This window comes from Leopardus geoffroyi, chromosome B4 (genome assembly GCF_018350155.1).
Source record: "Leopardus geoffroyi isolate Oge1 chromosome B4, O.geoffroyi_Oge1_pat1.0, whole genome shotgun sequence".
Classification (NCBI taxonomy): domain Eukaryota; kingdom Metazoa; phylum Chordata; class Mammalia; order Carnivora; family Felidae; genus Leopardus; species Leopardus geoffroyi.
In genome coordinates this window covers 15,730,674-15,751,002 of record NC_059341.1, presented here as the reverse complement: position 1 = coordinate 15,751,002, position 20,329 = coordinate 15,730,674, and the positions used below count along the sequence as shown (strand labels likewise).

At 39.4% G+C, this 20,329-nt stretch overlaps 1 protein-coding gene across 2 annotated transcripts in view; it reads left to right on the top strand.

The window, feature by feature from the left end:
- CUBN (cubilin) overlaps nt 1–20,329 on the top strand; it is a 283,940-nt gene that overhangs the window by 82,553 nt on the left and 181,058 nt on the right. For both annotated transcript variants that reach the window (XM_045463384.1, XM_045463382.1), the window contains exons 23-27: nt 1,440–1,632; nt 3,442–3,602; nt 4,017–4,198; nt 5,198–5,354; nt 7,926–8,113. In XM_045463384.1, coding sequence (XP_045319340.1) covers nt 1,440–1,632; nt 3,442–3,602; nt 4,017–4,198; nt 5,198–5,354; nt 7,926–8,113 — 881 coding nt within the window. The remainder of the gene's footprint in view (nt 1–1,439; nt 1,633–3,441; nt 3,603–4,016; nt 4,199–5,197; nt 5,355–7,925; nt 8,114–20,329) is intronic.

Sequence of the window (20,329 nt, the reverse complement as noted above, 5' to 3'; positions counted from 1 at the left end):
CTCTTACTTTGAACATTATGCCTAGGTAGTGGAACCTGTACTATTTTCTGTGCATCCGGCTGTCAATGCTAGTGGCTCCTCGCCTCTTTTCTGAGTGTGATCATCCAGAGCAAATGGGGAAATTCTACATCAGAACATCCTCCTTTTCTCTTTTTTTTTTTTTACTTATAATGAAGTATAATAGTTCATTCTCCCTCAACACCTTTTAGGAGGCTTGTGTCTACTCCTGGACCTTAGATTTATGTTATTACTAGATACAATCAAAGATACAGTACATTAAAAAATGCATTGAAACAAGATTTTCTTTTTTCTTTTTTTTTAACCTTTTTAACATTTATTCACTGTTGGGAGAAACAGAGTGGGAGTAGGGGATGGGGTCAAAGAGAGAGGGAGACGCAGAATCCGAAGCCGGCCCCAGGCTCTGAGCTGTCAGCGCAGAGCCCGACGCGGGGCTCTAGCTCACGGAAGGCGAGATCACGACCTGAGCTGAAGTCAGGCGCTTGTCCCACTGAGCCATCCAGGCTCCCCCAAACAAGATTTTCTTTAGAAAATATCTCAGATTTGAAGGACACAGGAGATTGAGTGGGTTGGTTAGTAAATATGGAGTCTAATGGACAGAATGGGTAAAGTTAAAACTCTTAAAGTAGAAGCTAATATTTACTTGCAATATAAAATTGTCCAAGTACCATCTTAATGTTTTATATGAATGATCTGATTTATTCCTCATCATTTAAGCTCTACTTTCATACACTTTTCTGAATTATTTTGCAACATAATGATCACTACCATTTATTGAGTTACATACCAAGTGCCAAGCCCCTTCATTGTGTCATCTCTAACCCTTACATGTACAGACAAAGATACTTACCATCCCCATTTGAGAGATGAGGCTCACAGAGATGCAGTAATTTGCTCATGGTTGCACAGCATGTCAGTGTTTGAACTAGGCATTGATTCAAGGTCCGTCTGATTCCCGACACTTACCTTCTATTCTTCACGTGGCAGAGGTGCTGCTTTGTCATTTGTCATAAATGCATGCTTGGTGAAAACCATTTTAAAGGAAGGTTAGGAAAAGGAGAACAGAACTGAGCTATTTCTAGGTCCCCTCTAGGATTTCCGTGGTGCAGCCTAAATGTTTAATGTTTATGGTAATGTGCGTTGATTAATAGATTATAACACCTCCAAGATCTAGAAAGGTATGATATATGTAACAGTTTCCACTACATGGCTTACGTTTGCTATTAATAATTGTTTTTGCCTTTGAGATTAAAAAGAAAAAAACTTTGTTTTGAAAGGAAATCGTTCGTTAGCATTCTAGAATGGCCTATGGAAAATCAAGCCCCTTGGCACAAATTAATGAAGTGTGTGTTAGTGAATGTCTTATAAATGTAGCGTGATGTTTTCTGTTTTCTCTTTTATGCTCTTGTTTCTTTTCACAGCATGCATGACAGACTATACAGAAGAATCTGGGACTTTTACTTCTCCAAACTTCCCCAATAATTACCCCAACAACTGGAAATGCATTTATAGGATCACGGTGGAAACCAGCCAACAGATTGCCTTGCACTTTACAAACTTCTCCTTGGAGGAGGCCATTGGTGGAGAGTGCATAGCAGATTTTGTGGAAATCAGGTAAGCACCTTTATTTTATCACCTTTTCCCTTATTTGTTTTCATTCATAGTCTTTCCTGGAAAAGTTAAGGAAAACGCATGGAAATTCTCTGTAAAGCTCCTGTTGTGCTCTTTCTTGCAAGATACAAAGTTTGTCATGTGGAGCCCGACTTCACAGAAGAAAAACAGAAAATTGCCTAAGATTCAGTGGTTATTTTGAAGTGATTATTTTATGGGGAATATTTGAAAATAAACTCTAGGTTTTATTTGGGCAGAGTAAACAGATGTACTACTCCTCTGAAATTAGATACTTGCAACTATTTTTTTTTTAATTTTTTTTTCAAAGTTTTTATTTATTTTTGGTACAGAGAGAGACAGAGCATGAACGGGGGAGGGGCAGAGAGAGAGGGAGACACAGAATCGGAAACAGGCTCCAGGCTCCAGGCTCTGAGCCATCAGCCCAGAGCCCGATGTGGGGCTCGAACTCACGGACCACAAGATCGTGACCTGGCTGAAGTCGGACGCTCAACCGACTGCGCCACCCAGGCGCCCCGATACTTGCAACTATTGAATACCTACTTTGTTTCTTTTTTCCTTTCTTTTTTTTTTTTAAACAGGTTTAAAATGGTTTTAATGTTTACTTATTTTTGAGAGGGGGGGAAGGGGCAGAGAGAGACAGAGAGAGACAGAGGATCCAAAGTAGATTGTACACTAAGAGTGGAGAGCCCCATGTGGGGCTTGAACTCCCCGACTGTGGATGTGACCTGAGCCAAAGTCAGACCCCTCACTGACTGAGCTACCAAGGTGTCCCGGAATACCTACTTTCTTTATGGAAAATCAGTTTAGAATTTAAGGCTGTTTTTTGTCCATTTGGTATCATTATATCCAAAAAAATGATGATAAGATAAGAACCGTAACGTTTTCACCAAGTTTTTTGTGTTCAAATAATAAAAGTCTAGGCTTGTGAATTTCAGCGTGAGAACTTTTTTCTTTAATGCTTTGGTATTTAGAGAGAATGAATTTAAAAAGTTATATTTGCAGTAAAGGTAAGTTGACCTGTATATTGCCATCTATGCAGATCATTTTACATAGAAATAAATTAGGCTTTGTACACACACAATTTGGTGTGCATTTATTTCAGATTTTTATTTGACCTTTCAAAAGCCTAGAGTATTATACTTTTATAATAAACTTTATTCTATAATGTGAGGTATGGTACTAAAATAAATCAGAGTTGTATCATATCATGGCAAAATAACGTAATTTTCTTGATTTACAATAACTAATCATTAGATTTGAATGTTGAGTGAGTCCTTTTTTTTATGCTTGAAAAAGCTACAGATTACAAAGTAGATTTAAGACCCTAAAAGTCCTTGGGGAAGAATTATTTTCAAAATGTTGCTAAATATGTCAAAAACAACATTAAATTTGAAAAAATTCAAGTTAGAAGACAAACATTTAAGTTTTCTCTGTAAAATGAAGCAATATTTGTTTATACTGTTAATAATTATGGTCTCTTTATCCCATGTTCTCTGACACATTTACCAGATGCTTCATTTGAGAGAGAGAAGATTAAACTCTTCCTCTCAGCTTGAAATTGGTTATATAAAATGTTGTGCAAACCATAAATGATGTTCTTTATTAAGCTACTCAAATGTTTTTAATCAGGTGAAAAATTGAAAACTTGAAATTGTGATTTAGAGTATTTTTAAGAAAAGTGGACCGACCTAAACTGATCTGTTTGCAGTCTCCAAGTTCAAATAATATTAAATGTTTAAACAGTAATATTATCAGTGACGAGTAAATGACCGCATCTGTGTCTTGCCCCAGAGATGGAGGCAGTGAAAGTTCACCACCCCTGGGAAAATACTGTGGCTCAAATCCACCTCCAAGAATCATCTCTCATAGTAACAAACTATGGTTAAAATTTAAGAGTGACTTCTTTGGCTCAGCATCTGGATTCTCAGCTTACTGGGATGGATCATTAACAGGTAAATGGCAAAGAGCTGTCTTTTATTGGAGAGTCCAGTCTGACTGGTTTCTTGATTCTTAGACTGCCAGGCTCTTATCCATTTTTTTTTTTTTCTAGCTATATTTTATCATTACTGTTTATACTAAACTTAAACACTGAAAATATTCCTGAATAACAGCGCTGTTTGGGTTTTGATTTTGAGGACAAAGTAAGGGGAAATATCCTTGTTTCGTGGTATATTACCTCAAGCTGGTGGTCTTGGTTAAGAGAAGGAAAGGACATTGACAGGGGCCAGCTACTCTTTGGTGATGCAGTCTTGTTTTGCGGCCTGGTTAAAAGGAGAGTAACAGTAGCCCCAGTTGGATATAGACAAGAAGATTCCATTTTACCATAAAGAAAAAGAAATGTGTCACCTGGTCTCTTTCTCTTGTAGGTTGTGGGGGTAATCTCACCACCCCCACTGGCATGTTCATATCTCCCAACTACCCGATGCCCTACTACCACAGCTCCGAATGCTATTGGTGGTTGAAATCCAGCCACGGCAGCCCATTTGAACTGGAATTTGAAGACTTTCACTTGGAGTACCACCCAAACTGCACTTTAGATTATCTGGCCGTATGTATAAAGTTCAGTTGTTTCGTTCACTGCTCCCATCTTACCCACACACATAAATGCATTTATTTTTATCTTTGAAATTCGGGAAAGGAGAACATTTAAAATATCCACATAAAAAACTTAAAAGAAGAAATAAAAAGAAAATTTGATGAAAATGACAGCTCTCTGAATATGGCATGTATTACTGAATAGCTTGTAAGTATTTAAAATATATTGAATATGAACTGTTAAGAGATGGTTAAAATCTCCCCAGAGGGGTTATGAGCTCTATCATGATTATTACCTTATTACCTATGTAATTTATATATATGCACTGAAAATTAGCAATGTAGAGGACTATACTGGTAATTGGAGAAGGTACTTGATGTCATCAAGGTGGGACTTTTTATAGTAGCAGCAACTGACCCTTGTCCATTAAAAAAAAAAATCTGAATAAAAAAAATGCATTAGAATGTCACAAATTATGAACTATGAAATAAAAAAGCAAGGAGAACTACTGATAACAGCTATGGTCTCAAAAATAGGTGTTAGTCTTTCATTTTTAATCTCCAGATTTCAGCCTGGGTTCCCATCCTTCCCTCCATACACAGCCCTGTCTAAGTGGCTCAAGTTCATGGTCCAAGTTTATAGACATTTAAATAGAATTTTTAAAGAAAAAGAAATTAGAGTGGGAGAGAGCCAAAGCATAAGAGACTCTTAAAAACTGAGAACAAACTGAGGGTAGATGGGGGAGTGGGAGGGAGGGGAGGGTGGGTGATGGGTATTGAGGAGGGCACCTTTTGGGATGAGCACTGGGTGTTGTATGGAAACCAATTTGACAATAAATTTCATATATTGAAAAAAATAGAAAAAAAAGATATTGTGCTTTAGGGATATTGTTGTGTTCTGTCATGTATTTCTTGTATTTTTATGTATTTCTTCCCCACTTTTTAAGAGGTAGAGTCTTTTAGATGATGTTTATAGCCACGGTCATCTGACATTTAAAATGTTTCATTAAAGGTATATGATGGCTCAAGTACCAGTTCTCATTTGCTCATTCAGCTTTGTGGGGATGAAACACCGCCTCTCATCCGTTCTAGTGGAGACAGCATGTTTTTAAAACTCAGAACAGATGAAGGTCAACAAGGAGGTGGCTTCCTGGCCAAATATCGGCAGAGTAAGTATGTAGACTGGCTGCCTAGTGCCCGTAGTGGGTCTTCAATTTCCTGATAATGAAACAGACTGAAATAAGTATAACCCATTGGATTGAGCAATTGAAATAAATCTTTGCTCCTTATGAGAAAGATTTAATTCTATTTGAGAGAAAAATGCTTAACATTAAATTTAATGCCATAAACAAAAGCATGTGGTAAGCTCTAGAAAATAGAGGATTTAATATGCCGGGAGAGTTGCCATTCAGTTAAAGATCAGTGTAACAAGTTAACGGCTAATGGGTTTTCATTTGTATCAAACATTACAGTCTTCTAATTAGACATTCCACTGCACATAGCATCTCCCACACTTTTGGGGTTTTTTTTTTTGTTGTTATTTTTGTTTGTTTGTTTGTTTGTTTTTGGTTTTTCTTTTGGTCTTGTACATCAAAAGTTACCTTAATTTTTATTAAGGGAAACTACAGTTCTTGTAAGTCATATGGAGAATAAGCACATTCTTTACCGTGGAAAAATCGGTCATTGTAGAGATGCCATTTTAAAATCTACTTTCCTGTGAGGCAACATGGTAGAATTAAGGAATATTGCACAAAGAATCGAGGACCCCAGGGGTTTGTCCCTGGCCCCTGACCCCTGAGAAGGTCACTTTTCCATGGGGTTCTATGATTTCTTCTCTTAAAAAAGGAGATTAAATAAGGCCATTATGAAATCTCCCTTCTAGGTCTAGAATTTAATACATTCTAATGTTAGTTTCAAAATGAACATTTAAGAAAAGTTTCCTTGAATTGTTATTTAATAAACACTTTACTTGTGCATTTGAAAGCACAGTACCTTGCCCCACTAAACCTAAATGTATCCATATTTTGACACAGTTACCTAAAAATAGAATTGAAAGTCTTGAGATCTAAAGGGAACATACAACATCCCTTTGAGTTAGTTGAAGGCATATTAATGTTTGACCTTGACTAGGTGTGATTTTGAAAATATTCACATTCACCTACATTTGGGGTTAGGCTGAATTCTATATAGTTTTGAAAACTGAGTTTTAATGATGAAAAACTTTATTCTGCAGAAATCCATCAAGTATATGAAAAGCTCTCCTAAATTTTCTCAGGGATGCATTTTTTTTTGTTGAGCATATAATCATTTCTCTAATTTTATTATTGCTGTGCTAATTTGTTTCTTGCTTATAGTCAGATTGTTTATTAAGGATTCCTCCCTTTTATTCCCCTGATATTTTATTTTCCCTCATAATTTCAGAACACTGAAGGAGTAACTCAGTGCAGGTGGGATATATGTCCTTAAAGGCAAAAATCAGAGCTAACCAGTGAGGTTTCCTGTAAAATTTGCCATTTGAAATTGGAGGTTTGCAGACAGAATAATTTCTGAGCACAGAGAGCAGCCATATGGCTTAGGCGAGTATATTTTCCTCTGCCCTGACTTGTAGTCACTGAGGAACACGATACCTCTGTGCTGCATAGCTGTAACTTCTCCCAGGCATCAAAACCCACAAAATTATTACTTAGAATTCCTTTGTGGACAAAAAGGTCACCTAAAGAGAAATAGCCTGAGTATTCCCTTGCTCCGGCAAAGGACTATTCTGAGGAGACACAAATGTATACTTTTCCATACCATAGTTTATCAACGCTGTCCTAGTCACCTGTCAGAAAAAGTATAGTAGCAGAAATGCATCTATGAACCACCTTTTTCAGAGACCATTTTTTCAATATAACGTTTATCCTCTCATTCTCTTTTATCACACATCATGGAGATAATATGGAAAAGGCTTAGGAAAAGGCATGTATATGCCTTGTTCAGGTCATTAATTTGGGCTGAATTTGGCACTGACTCCGGGGACCAGCCACCCCTAGAGGTACCTAGTACAGTTTTGTTGAAAACTCAGCTGAGGAAAATACCAGCTTTTGGTATTTTCAAAATGGAAGCCTTTTTTTCAGAACTTAAGATGTTCATTTCTTCTTCCAATCCTTTACATTGCCTCTATTTGTTCTGGACTTCCTGATGACTCACCAGAGGAATAAGGGAGCCTTTATTGTGAATTTCATGCTGACTTCTGAATGTTCAACAAAGCCATGTTGTTGTCCGTTTTTAGCACTCACATAGAACTTTGTGTTTTTAAACCGTTGAATTTAAAGGTCAGGATTTCTGTTCTTTCAAACGTTAAAGTTAGAAAAACAGAAGCATAGAATATTTAATACACTTCTGTAAACAAATCAGACTGCACCCTGAGTAGTGCTGAGCTATCCTGGTTTTCACCAGTTCATAGGAATTGGATGCCTCTTTATGGGAATCGATGATTTTCATGGCACGTTAAAGTTTCTGAGTTCACTTAAGTATTATTTCTCATCTGTTCTAAATGGAGACTCACTGTAAAATGCTGTACTATGTATATAGACACACATATATACATTTGCATACACATTTGCATAACATACAAATATAAAATATATAAACTATATACTTTAATCTAGATCTTTTCCTAAAGGAAAATCTCACACATCTTGGGGCAATTATGAAAGACATGATAGTGGTTCTTAATAATCATGGGTGTTTTTTTTCAGCCTGTGAGAACGTGGTAATTGTGAACCGATCCTATGGCATCTTAGAGAGTATACATTATCCAAATCCCTATTCTGACAATCAGCGTTGTAACTGGACCATCCAAGTGACAGCGGGCAACACGGTGAATTATACATTTTTAGCATTTGAGTTGGAAACTCACACAAACTGCTCCACAGACTACTTAGAGGTATGTATTCTGAACCTAAATAAGTTACTGCATTTTCAGATTCAGGTAGGCAAGCCAAACTATTGTGCTTCATAGAACTGAATCTCCAACCCTGCCCTACACATCTGTGATATGCCAACGACCCATGGTATTTGAACAGGTATATTTTGTGTCACTTTCACTGCACCGTATTAATACTAAGGATATTTAATCCACTAAATTATATACACAAAGGATTACCTATGTTTTTAGTTTTCAACGTAACTTCTGGACTGATTGACCTCATGTTATTTAAATAATCCCAGACGTAAAAGAATAACTTCTATTTTTTGTTACTTTTGTTCCCTATAAACAGGAGATCAGAAAATGTTTGGGTGCCATGGCTTTATTTAATAACGAATTTGCCCGATAACTAGAAATCATGATTTGATTCTTGTTTTTATTTTTATTTATTTAAAAAAAAAATTTTTTTTCAACGTTTATTTATTTTTGCGAGAGACAGAGCATGAACGGGGGAGGGGCAGAGAGAGAGGGAGACACAGAATCGGAAACAGGCTCCAGGCTCTGAGCCATCAGCCCAGAGCCTGACGCGGGGCTCGAACTCACGGACCGCGAGATCATGACCTGGCTGAAGTCGGACGCTTAACCGACTGCGCCACCCAGGCGCCCCGTTTTATTTTTAAACTTCAGTTCATTTTTCTTTTGGTAAAACAGAAATTTCTATTTGTTACAATAATGACCACCTGTGGCATTTATTCAACTCTGTATACAATACTATTCAATGAAACTTGCTTGAAAATTAGCCAACCCAAAATATCAGGTAATCTGCTGTTTTTACAATAAGATGTTTTATTTATAAAAGATTTTTTGCTGATCTGCGTATGTGGCTTTTTAGGGCTACAGATTGAAACGTTAGGGACCTACTTGTGTTACTTTATTAATGTAACTGTGCATTCGTATATAAAATTTTATGGCTTATAAACTATTATATTAATTTAGAAATTACCGTTTCTGCTTTTACACTTCATAAAACAATTTGGAGCCACTGACATATATTTTGACGTCAAGTTTTCATCATTAATAAAATCCCTTTTGAGCCCATCTAAAATACCATCATTATATCCATCAACATTGTGTCTAATACTTTTGAATCACATATGAGGTTTTCACTAAAAATCTTTTCTTGAGTGACAAGTACTCACTCTGCTAACGTTATGAAATTCCCCTCATTCCCTCTGTGCCACCTAGTGACTTAGTGGGTTTCTGGGTTTTTTTTAAGCTTATTTATTTATTTTGAGAGAGAAAGGGAGAGAGAGGGAGAGAACACCCGAGAGGAGCAGAGAGAGTGAAAGAGAGAGAATCCCACGTAGATTCTGCACAGTCAGCGCGGAGCCTGACACGAGGCTCGTGCCCATAAACCGTGAGTTCTTGACCTTTTCGAAGTCTTGCTTACAAAGACTTCCAACCCTCAGCACTTGTAACTTTAAGGACATAGTCTTAGGAAAACTTCATCCTTGTAAAAGTTTCTTAACCTTCTTTTCACCAGTTCTTTAAAAAAATTAGCTCTGTTGAGGCTGTTTGAGGTTAACATAACTTTTCCAAATAGCCCTTTTGTTTTTCAAAGCAGATAGTTTTGAAATAGCAGCCATGGTGCTTACCCATTAGAAAGTTATATTTACTAGTATTCAAAGGAAGTATGATATAACATCAAACAAACTTACAAACATGAACTTGACAATGGTTTTAAAGTCATCTTTCTTCATCTAGTGTTCAGATGGTCTTCACAGGCTTAATAACGACATGGTTGTCTCACTCCATTTACCTGGAGTAGCCATCCTTCTATTTTCTTCACGTGGTAAGATCTTGTGCATTCTGTAGAGAAAATGGAAATTTGCTCGCAAAGCCCCTTGCTCATACTTCAAACACAGCAATTTACCTTACCACATTTTTACCAGTTGTGATGGTGCCCACGTGTTCTACTGGACTATGAGCTTTTTGAAGGTGTGAGCCGTCTTCTACTGAATTTGTGACCCAGGCATTGATTATGGAGTTGGGAACCTATAGGAATCCAGTGCGCTCACTATAACTTGAATATCACTGCCATATATTAGCATCAGCCTGACGATAGCTATTAATTAATGAGAAAGGACTGAATTCCAAACTGAACTTTTTGTCCAATTCCTACACATTGACCGCAGTTCTACTACTTTGAGCACAAAGCAAAAGACAAGTCATGGTCTTGGAGAGCGCTGTGTGCATAAGCACATGTTAGGCACCGTAGCAGTGATTTGATAAAAGTACAATGGAGGAAGCTGTTGGGGGGGGGGGGGAGGAGCGGGGGGAAGGGGGGAAGCTTCCGACCTGGACCTTAAAGGAAGCTTTAGAAGAAAGAATGGGGAAAAAATGAGATGAAATGTTTCCAGGGACTGCACTCCACCTCTTCGGGCTTCCTTGAAGATGGAAAGGTAACAGAAAGGCCCATCAGATAATTTTTGAAACCGTCAACCAAAAAATACCTCTTCCAACAACCACAGAGCCACTAATTAAAGGCCCTTCATCGATGACGTGAGAGATATGCCATTTATCTTGTGCAACATTGATGGTGAAAGCAGCAAAAGTAAAGAGTGAGAACCAAAAGCTCAGCACAGCCTTCCAAAGAATGACAGTGTTGCCAGAGGGAGGAGGTTTTTTTCCGCTTCTGTAAGCCAAGGGGCAAGGTCAGAGCTATTGCTACAATGGCTGGTCTATGATGAAAATTTTAAAAGCACAAATAACCACTTAAGAAGAGAAAAGCCACAAACACAAAATCTAGTTTCCATTAATTTAATAACTTGTAGTTAAAGGGTTTTTCAAGTAACTGAGCCAGGTCCCAGCTGAGTGCCTGTTACTGCAGCCAGAATTGAGTTATTTTGAATCAATAAAGCTGAGATTATGGAAGGACTCGATTAGGTGCTGGTCGGACATTGTGCCCAACCTTGCTGAGGGGTGTGGGTTGGTAGACAGCCCATTGGGAAGCTAAACCATCCTTTATTATTTGTCCTCTGGGCAAAACAAAATGATTCAGATTTGGAAATTAAATATTCAATGGGAGGAAGGGTCACTTGCCTAAAGGAATAAGTAAGACCATACTGTCCATGCAGTTATGGGAAGTCAACCTTAAGGATTCTCTGTGCATCCCACAACTTGATTTCACTTCTTAATTTTTATGCTGAGTCTGAGTCTCTGCACAGAGGAGGAGATTTCTAATAGCTGATTGAGTATAGAAATGAAAGTGATGGGTTTGGGAGACATCAGCACAGAGATGTGCAGGAGGGCCAGAGCCTGTATTAAGTCGACAGGGAGCATGTGTTCGTGGCGTGTAGAGGAAAGAGGGAAACTCTGAGGTGGTTGTGCCATGGACGCTAAGGGCAGAGAGTATAAAGAAGGTGACAGTGATCAACAAGGGGGAGAGGCTCCCCAGGGGCCAAGGGGGATCTCAGGGTTAAGAAGTGTCCCGTGGAGATCACCGTGACTCCAGGCAAAGTGGTGTTTGGGGGAAGGGGGAGCAAGAGTGGGACCACAATACAAAGAAGCACAAAGGGCAGAGAGTGAGCGTAGACAGAGGTTTAAGTCCATGAATTCACTGTCTGAATTCTCTCAAGGAAATGGCATGAAGTCCTAGCTTCCTTTCTCCAGTCCTCATCCTACATTTCCCTAACTCGTCCTCATGAGGCAAGCTCTCACAAGACACCCTCCTCTGCATTTTGTCTTGTATGTCAGTGTCTCTTCTAATGTGGCCCCGGGTTAGAGTCAACACTCCAGTGAAGCTGGCCAGGGTCAAGTATGCTGGGACTGTATTATCTGGCTCATATACTTCTGGTATTGTACGTAGGCTGAGGTTACACAGGCTTATTGTTAGTCAAGTTATAATGTTGGACTATATTAATACCTGTATTCTCCAGGTCACTTTTATATGAACTGTAATGGCTTCAGAGCCATACATAGGATATCATTCCTACTAAATTATATTTGACTATTTTGCCTGCGAATTGAACTCATTATAATCCTTCTAAACCCCGCTTCTTTGGTCTGTAAATTATCCATTTGCATGTAGACTTACTGGCCTCTGGCCTACTAGTTCTTCAAAAGTAGTTGATAAAAATGTCAAAAAAGATGGTGCCTGTTTCAAATACTCCAAAATAACATCTTTCTTTGGTAAGATGATGTATTGTCGGACACTTCTGGGATAGCACTATTCAAACTTGATAATAGTAATTGCTGACCTCTCTTGAACACTTATTATTTGCTAGGTAATTATTATAGCAACCCTATAATGTAAGATATATTACCCCCTTTGACAGGTGAGACAGTTGAGGCAAATGTCCACAGTCACAAACATTAGAGGTGTTGAAGTCAGGCTTTCTACCAGGCCCTGTGGCACGGCCAATGCTTTTAGTTATGACACTGCACACCCTCTCTGTATACACTCACAATTTTCTGTCACCTTCAGAGATGACACGAGGAGATGTCCATGGAGCCTGCAGATTTACCATAATACTGTCACAGAGAGAAGTCTATATTATTTTAGCACACTTCTTCATAGATAAGCACTGGTCATTTATTATAATCACCTTTTTTTTTTTTTTTTTTTTTGGTACATAGTGACAAACTATTTTTAGTGTCCAATTTAGAATTTTTCCAAAAAATGCTGTCAGTCTTACCCATGAGATTCTAGAATAACTCTTTTCTTCAGTTTGGAAGTTGAAACATTTTCCTTGAGACCTCTGGCCATTCTACTATTTTTCATTGTTGTGTTTTATGCTCTTGGTTGCAGATACACACTTGAACGACACCATTAGAATTGTGAAAGGGTTGTCCTCTGAGGAAAGTAAAAAGCCTCATGACCCAGGATAAACTAAGAAGCTGGAAAAGGGCAGGAACAAAAGCAGCTTAGTGGCCTCTCCCTGCACCTGTATACTCCATTTCCATCTGTCTTCCCAAAAGCTTCCTCTGCTTTTCTGCAGCCTCAGAACTTTACCTTCAATATGGCTGCCCCAGCCATGACTCCACATGACCATTTGCCTCGAGCTCTTACAACCAACTAGGCTTCCCCTTGGTGACCAGTTACCAGCACGGAAGTCTCATATTTTTTTTTAAATGTTTATTTATTTATTTTTGAGAGAGAGAGAGAGAGAGAGAAGAAGCAGGGGAGGGGCAGGGAGCAAGGGAGAGAGAGAATCCCAAGCAGGTTCCATGCTATCAGTGCAGAGCCTGACATGGGGCTCAGTCTCATGAACTGTGATATCATGACCTGAGCTAAGACTCAGATGCTTAACCAACTGGGCCATCCAGGTGCCCCGGGGTCTCATCTTTTTGAGCCTGACAGTAAAGGCATGGATCTGGCCCACTTGTGGATGCATGCCCCTCTGGGCAGTATGACCGGCTCTGGCCAGGAGAAGTGAAGTCCAGTCCTCTGGCCAGTGTGGCTCATAGATTGTGTGTGGGGGCATGGTTTCTGCTGGCATGTTAAAAAATTTCTTAACACTCATAAATTCAGTAAGGTTACACAATTAATTTGTGGTAACTATACCTTTCTGTAGTGCAGGATATAATTCAGTCAAGCCCAAAAAATTCATTTAAAGGAATTGACTGCCTTATCATGTAAATTGGATCTCATTGTCTCTTCTTCTAGTTTCAAAATTGTACTAGATATGTTTCTGTTTTCCCTTCATCACATTATGCTCTTTTCTGAAAGTGTCGATCCATCCATATTTTGATCTTTCATTTGCCCTAATCTTAGCTTTAGAAAGTAGGCATTTTTTCTAACTGTGCAATTTCCCAAAGTTGAGCCAATTTTTGTGCTCATAAAATGGTCAGAAAACTATATAAGCTCCATTGTTCCTTCTTAATTGATTTCTTCAGAGGTTTCCCTTTTTATTGCCCCAAAAGTTATTCCTGACTTTGTGGGCAGAATTTAATTTTATGAGAATTTGTCATCTGTGTTGAATTTTCTTTCTTTTCTCTATTGCTTCTCTTTTTTCTTTAATTTTGAATTGTTTTGGTCCATGAGCTCATATCTCCTTTTGAAGTTGGACTCCCTAAAACCTTAGGCCCATGGCTGGTATAGTCAGTATCACAGTCTCCAGGGACATCGATCAGTGTCTCCTAGTGTTTTGTTCTACATTAACAACCACTTTTCTGCTGTCCAGAATTAATCCAGAGTAGCATTTCTCTTCACTGTTTACTTTTTGAGAGAGGAGAGCATTTAAAGAATTCATTGAATTCCATGCTTTTTCCAGTTTAGACATATGAGAGATGTCCAGATGGTTGAAATTATCTCCCCTTTGCCACCCCTGCGTGTCTCTTTGTGCTGCATTAGTGTCCACAAATTTCCTTGGGAACAAATTGGAATCTCTACTGAGGAAGAAGCCCATGTGAAGGTGAAGCCCCTGTAACTGGCTGCATTCCAGAGTCACTTGGAGATCTTGTTAGAAAAACATATTCCTAGACCTCACCCCAGACCTACTTAACCAAAGTCTCCGGGAATCTCACTAGAGACCGCACCACCGCCCCCACCCCCCCCCCCCCACCGAGCTCTTGGGCCAGCACTTGAGACCACTGTCTGCAGCCCACTTTGACTCTGACAGCACATTTTACCCTCACTTCAAAGCTCTCTTCGGGGAGTTATAAATATTTTTAATAGGTATCTTCTTAATGTGTCCCTTCAAGTGCTATCATTGAATGTTTCTCTTTCAATAGGTCTTACTTGTCCATTCCTATAAGATGAATCACATCTTTTTCTTACCAAGATGCAGTGATACTATCATTATATTTATCTCATCATATAAAGACATCAGCTTTACTTTGCGATTTTTGTGTTCTGATTCGAAACTTTTCTCCCCCACCCGTGTTTATTTGGCACCTTTGCCACTATCATCTTCCAGCTCATTTCTTTTTTTTTTTTTTTTTTTTTTTTCCTCCAGCTCATTTCTGTATACCCTTCCGGTCCTTCCCCTTCTCAAATCCTCTTGATTATGTCAGTGACTTCTGTCCAATGCATTTCCCAGTCTTCATAAGATTGATGTCATCTTGTCCACCAGATGTTTATATTATTGTTAATTACACTCCCGTGACCTCTTCCAATTACAAAATCATGCATTTCAAGTGAAAGAATGGACCCAAACTGCGTCTTCAAGTCCTACACTTGTGTTTTCTAAGTCTGCGGCCTGAGCCATGCAATTTTCCATACCGCGACTGTGAAACACCAGGCCCGGGTGATATTGCGATTAGTTAAGGTAACACGAGCTGTTGTTATACGTTCTCAGATGCTTCATGTACTACAAGTTTATTTCTCAGTCGTGTTGGAGAGTATGCATGTGTTCCTTGCCTTGCACATGGTGATTCAGGAACCCAGACAAAAGGGAAGTCAATTTGGGGAAGCCCTTATACCTCTCTCTGCCGCAAATGTCGACAGATGTTTTACAAATATCAGTTTGAGAAATGCTAAATTAAACACAGTCAAATAGGGGTTGTTGTTTTGTTCCACATTTGCTGCAGTATGTCCTCAAGCCATACCACCCTAAATATGCATTATTCATTCACATATCCATTCATCTGGTCATTCAAATACATTTCAGACACATAGACTGTGTCCCTTCCTTGTCTTCCCCGAGGAAGAATAATTTACCAAGTTCAAAGAGAAGTTGTGTTGGAGGATCTGTCAGAGCTAACGCAGCCGCGAGTTCGAGTGGCAAAGGTAGAGCTTAATGCGTCATGTGCTCCTACAGTGGGATCCAGCACAAACCGCACTCCCTTCGCTTTGTAGGGACGCGACTGGACGTTTTAAAGGGAGAATGAGGGAGGTGGGAGGGGGCAGCAGCCCGAGCACTCAGGGAAGTGAGAAATGACAAAAGGTTAGTCCGTGTCCGTGTGGCCAGGCCAGCTGCAGCATGCTGTTGTCTGCAGCCATGGGAGTTAGGATTCTGCCCTCCCACACAGACTGGGAGCCAGGGTCCCATCCTTCCTGAAGATTACATTTCAAAGGCATGGCTCTCAGATCCTTGAGAAAGTACTTCTGAGTCCTAGGAGGCACACATACATCTCAGAGGGACAGAGGAAGGATTCACACCTATAAGCCCTTTTTAGTAAGTGTTCTAAGAAAGGGTAGTCAGGGGCCCAGCCTCAGGTGTTGGCTGGAGCAAACCATCAGTTCTTCTGGTTGCCTTGAGCTTTTCTCAGGCAGGCACTTTAAGCGGGGCAGGGGTCATCCTGGGGATGTGACCTTGAGCTATTAGAAACCATGTTAGTGTTTAAGTCTTTTAATATGGGGGGCGTGAGTGGATGAAAGCACGTGTGCCCAGAGTCCTCATTTTTTGTAGGCCAAGGTTGAGGCCTAGTCAGGAAGAAGGTTCGGAGAGCCTGGCTAGAGTCGAGCCCAGGAGAAAATCCTTGTCAGAACTGAAGGAAGTCCGGTATGGCTGAGGCTGAGTGTGGGGCTTCTGGGTGGATGGGACCCTGCGAGCCAGCGAGCGAGCGAGCATAGCCCAGCACTGAGGGGGCATGAGGAGTTTCAGGGACGTCCCCTGGAGCAGCAAGAGGTCTTTCAGGAGTGTGAGCCTGAAACGGCCTGCTCAGATTGGCGCCTTTAAAGACTCTGGCTTTAAGGGAAAATGGAAGGGAGGTGAAAGTAACTGTGGAGATCCAGTGAGGGGGTCGCCGCAGCCCAGGCGAGAGAGAGAGGGCACCAGTTCCTTGCAAGCTGAGGAGGGAGAATGTAATAGAAGGATTTGAGAGCACCGAGGAGGTAAAATCAGCAGAAGTGGACCAATGATTGGAGTGGGGCTGGTCCAGGCGAAGACAAGGCTGAGATATAATTAATGGTTCATCTCTTAAGACACTTGAGTGTCCTCTTGCTTTCTGTCTGCAGCTGGAGTCACTGATGCATTTGGCACTTCTCACAAAGGATAAATGATAAAGCCAACATTTTAGTCCGCTTACTTCACTCGAAGCTCTGTTAAATATAACAAAGAATATGTTGATTCCATTGACTAATGGAGTTTTGCATGTGATCATTATAATTTAGAAATTACTATTATTTCTTTAATGTTTATTTATTTTTGAGAGAGAGAGAGAGAGAGAGAGAAGAAGGGACAGAGAGAGAGGAAGACACAGAATCCAAAGCAGGCTCCAGTCTCTGAGCTGTCAACACAGAGCCCGATGCAGGGCTCGAACCCACAAAACATGAGATCAAGACCTCAGCTGAAGTTGATCGCTTAACCGACTGAGCCACTCAGGTGTCCCTAGAAATTATTTTTAGTTTTCTCTATTATTACAGAGAATAAGGACTTTATTGTATCCTTGAATTTGACAATTCTTGTTTTAAAATATAATTACCCATGAAGAAAACATAAAGAAATTATTCTTGAGGACTTTAATTACTAAACTTCTACATGGCTCAGTTTCCAGAACTCTAAAATGCGGAGAACAGTATACCTACATTATAGAGCTGCTAGGAATTTTAAATTTAGGAAACATACATGAAGGGTTTAGAATAATACTCCACTAATAAATATTACTTATTAAATGCTACTAAGTATTATTTATTATTATTTCAACATAAACACGATTTTGTGGATTAACTTTTGCTATCTAAAATATTTTGCAGTCCGTGCAGAGCTATGATTTCCAAAACAGCCTTCCCAGTTGTGATGAGGATAGATTGGTCCCATGTATTGAAAGCAGGGCTTCTGTCTCCTGGCCTCTCAGCTTTTCTACAAAAACCATGGGAATTCTATATCTGAATCTAAGAAGTATGGTAGTCAGTATCCCACTTGCCAATGGGAGAAAAGCATTTGAGATTTTATGTCTTAGTAACAACGGGTCTGAACCGACTTTCATCATCATGGCACCTCCTTAAACACTTCCTGGGCAGATGAGTCACGCTTCCTCTAACTGTCTGTCAGAGGAAGTTTGCTTCTGGGACACCTCGCATTTGGCTTAGAATTCAGAGATAAGCTCTTTTAATTCTGAGGACAACTGCCATCCCAAAACACTCATAAAAACTGACAATATACCAAACAATTCAATTTATGTCTCTGTACTAGATATGAACCTTGCATTGTACCAGTCATGATCTGGGTGCAAAAGTTTAGAATGCAGTGTATTCGTTGATTGTTAAGCCACATACTTCATATTATCATTAAGAGTAACAAGATGCATTTTACAAGAAATTTAAGATTCTGGTGTTGTCCAGGCAAAGGGTGATTTTTTTTTTTAATCATGAAAAATTAAAAGGAGAGCTATTTATCTCAGTGTAATCAAAATCCCTTTCCTCAGAAGGAAATGCTGATCTTTCCTGGCCATCCCTCACAGTGAAGAATTTTCATGTGATTGCATGAATTTGCTGCAGTTAATGAGGCAGACACACCAGCCCTCAAAAGATTGCCTTTGCTCTTGTATTCCAAAGAAATTCTGTGTGTTTCCCCTCTCAATATTCTCTCAAATGTGAAAGACAGAATGAGGATGATTAATAATCAGACCTACAGATAACTTCCACTCTACCCTGAAGACAGGAAGAAGTACATCAGAGGCTTAAAAATTGAAATTGCCCGATCCACACTTCCTTCCCTCGGGGACCTCACCTAGCTCTCTCCTCAGACCATCAGCAAGTGCATGGAAGTTCCCTTCTACCATCTAAGGGGCACGTGGCTTGAATGAGAACCCATAGCTCAGAATGCTAAATTTTAAAATTAGGGATTATTGTTGTGGATTTTCATTAGCTTGATTGTCCACTTTGTAAAATAAGGAAGAGGGGCACCTGGGTGGCTCAGTCGGTTAAGTGTCCAACTTTGGCTCAGGTCATGATCTTGTACTTTGTGGGTTTGAACCCCGCATTGGGCCCCGTACTGACAGCTTGGAGCCTGGAGCCTGCTTCGGATTCTGTGTCTCCCTCTCTCTCTCTCTGCTTCGCCCCGGCTCATGCTCTCTCTCTCTCAAAAATAAATAAACATTAAAAAAATAAATAAAATAGGAAAGATTTCCAACTGCAACATTTCAGAATTAAAAAAATAAATGCCATGTTTACCCTTCGGTCCTTATATTTACTCTTTATTTAACAGGCTTTTCCCCTCTTCTTCCCTGAACTGGGAAAAGTCTGCCTGGCAGCACTCTAGATCCTTCCAGCTCAAGGTTCAATGACTTCATGTTGTTCTGTGAAGCAGATTTCTCCCTGTTTCTGAGTCCATCTCTAGCAGATGGTGAGGCTTTTAGGAGGCAGAATAATTTTTTTAAGAAAAGTTCAATGTTTCGCTGTAGTGATGCAGTTGGCAGAGGGAACTCCTCGGTTCATGGAATTAAATGTTCATGTACACGCAGGAGAGTAGGCTTGGCTCTCAGTGCATCTCAGTTACCACCAGGGAGGGAATTAGGCATTTACTACTCCATCAGCGACTCTCAGAACTTACGTTTTGTAAGAAGTCTTTAGTCCCTGAACAGCGGAAGGAATTCTTTTTAAATAAAGAATTAGTCTAATTAATCATAAAAACCTAGTTACGATTTTAAAAAAGGAAACATTAGGGGCAAAATATGGCTTTAAATTAATGCTGAAGGAGATTACCTTATATAATAACATTTTAATGGGCTAATTTTCATGTATAAACTTGAGATCCGTATAAAAGACTACAGAAATAGACAGTATAATATTTTTAGTAGACCAGCTGGGTGTCTGCGAACCTAAAAGGGTATGGAATTCTGAGAGTGGAAAAACATTACCAATGCATATCTATGTCAATGCAATGCTATGTCAATAGGTCCCCAAAGATAATCCTTGAAAAAATAAACTGATCACACAGGAATACATAGTCATTGCAGGAAGTTTGGAAAATATAGAAAAAGTTAGATAAAATAAAAATGATCTCAATAATAACATCACTCCTAATAATTTCTGGTGGTATTTATTTCCTGTAGTCGCTCCTTATATATTTTATTTTAATATGCAAAGGGGATCTTCTGGACACAACTATCCTATAATGACTTTTCCCCAGATCACTCTAGCTTGTGAATGTTTGTCCGTGTTGTTCACTATGCCACATGATTTATGACATTGCACATCCCATCATCACGATACGGCCACCTATTCTTGTGGAACATTTAGAACTTTTTCAAATTTCCACTATTATGAGCCATGCTGAGATAAACATTCTTGTAGTTAAATCTGTGCACATATACATGTGTAGACAATGACTTGAAAAGTCAAACAAA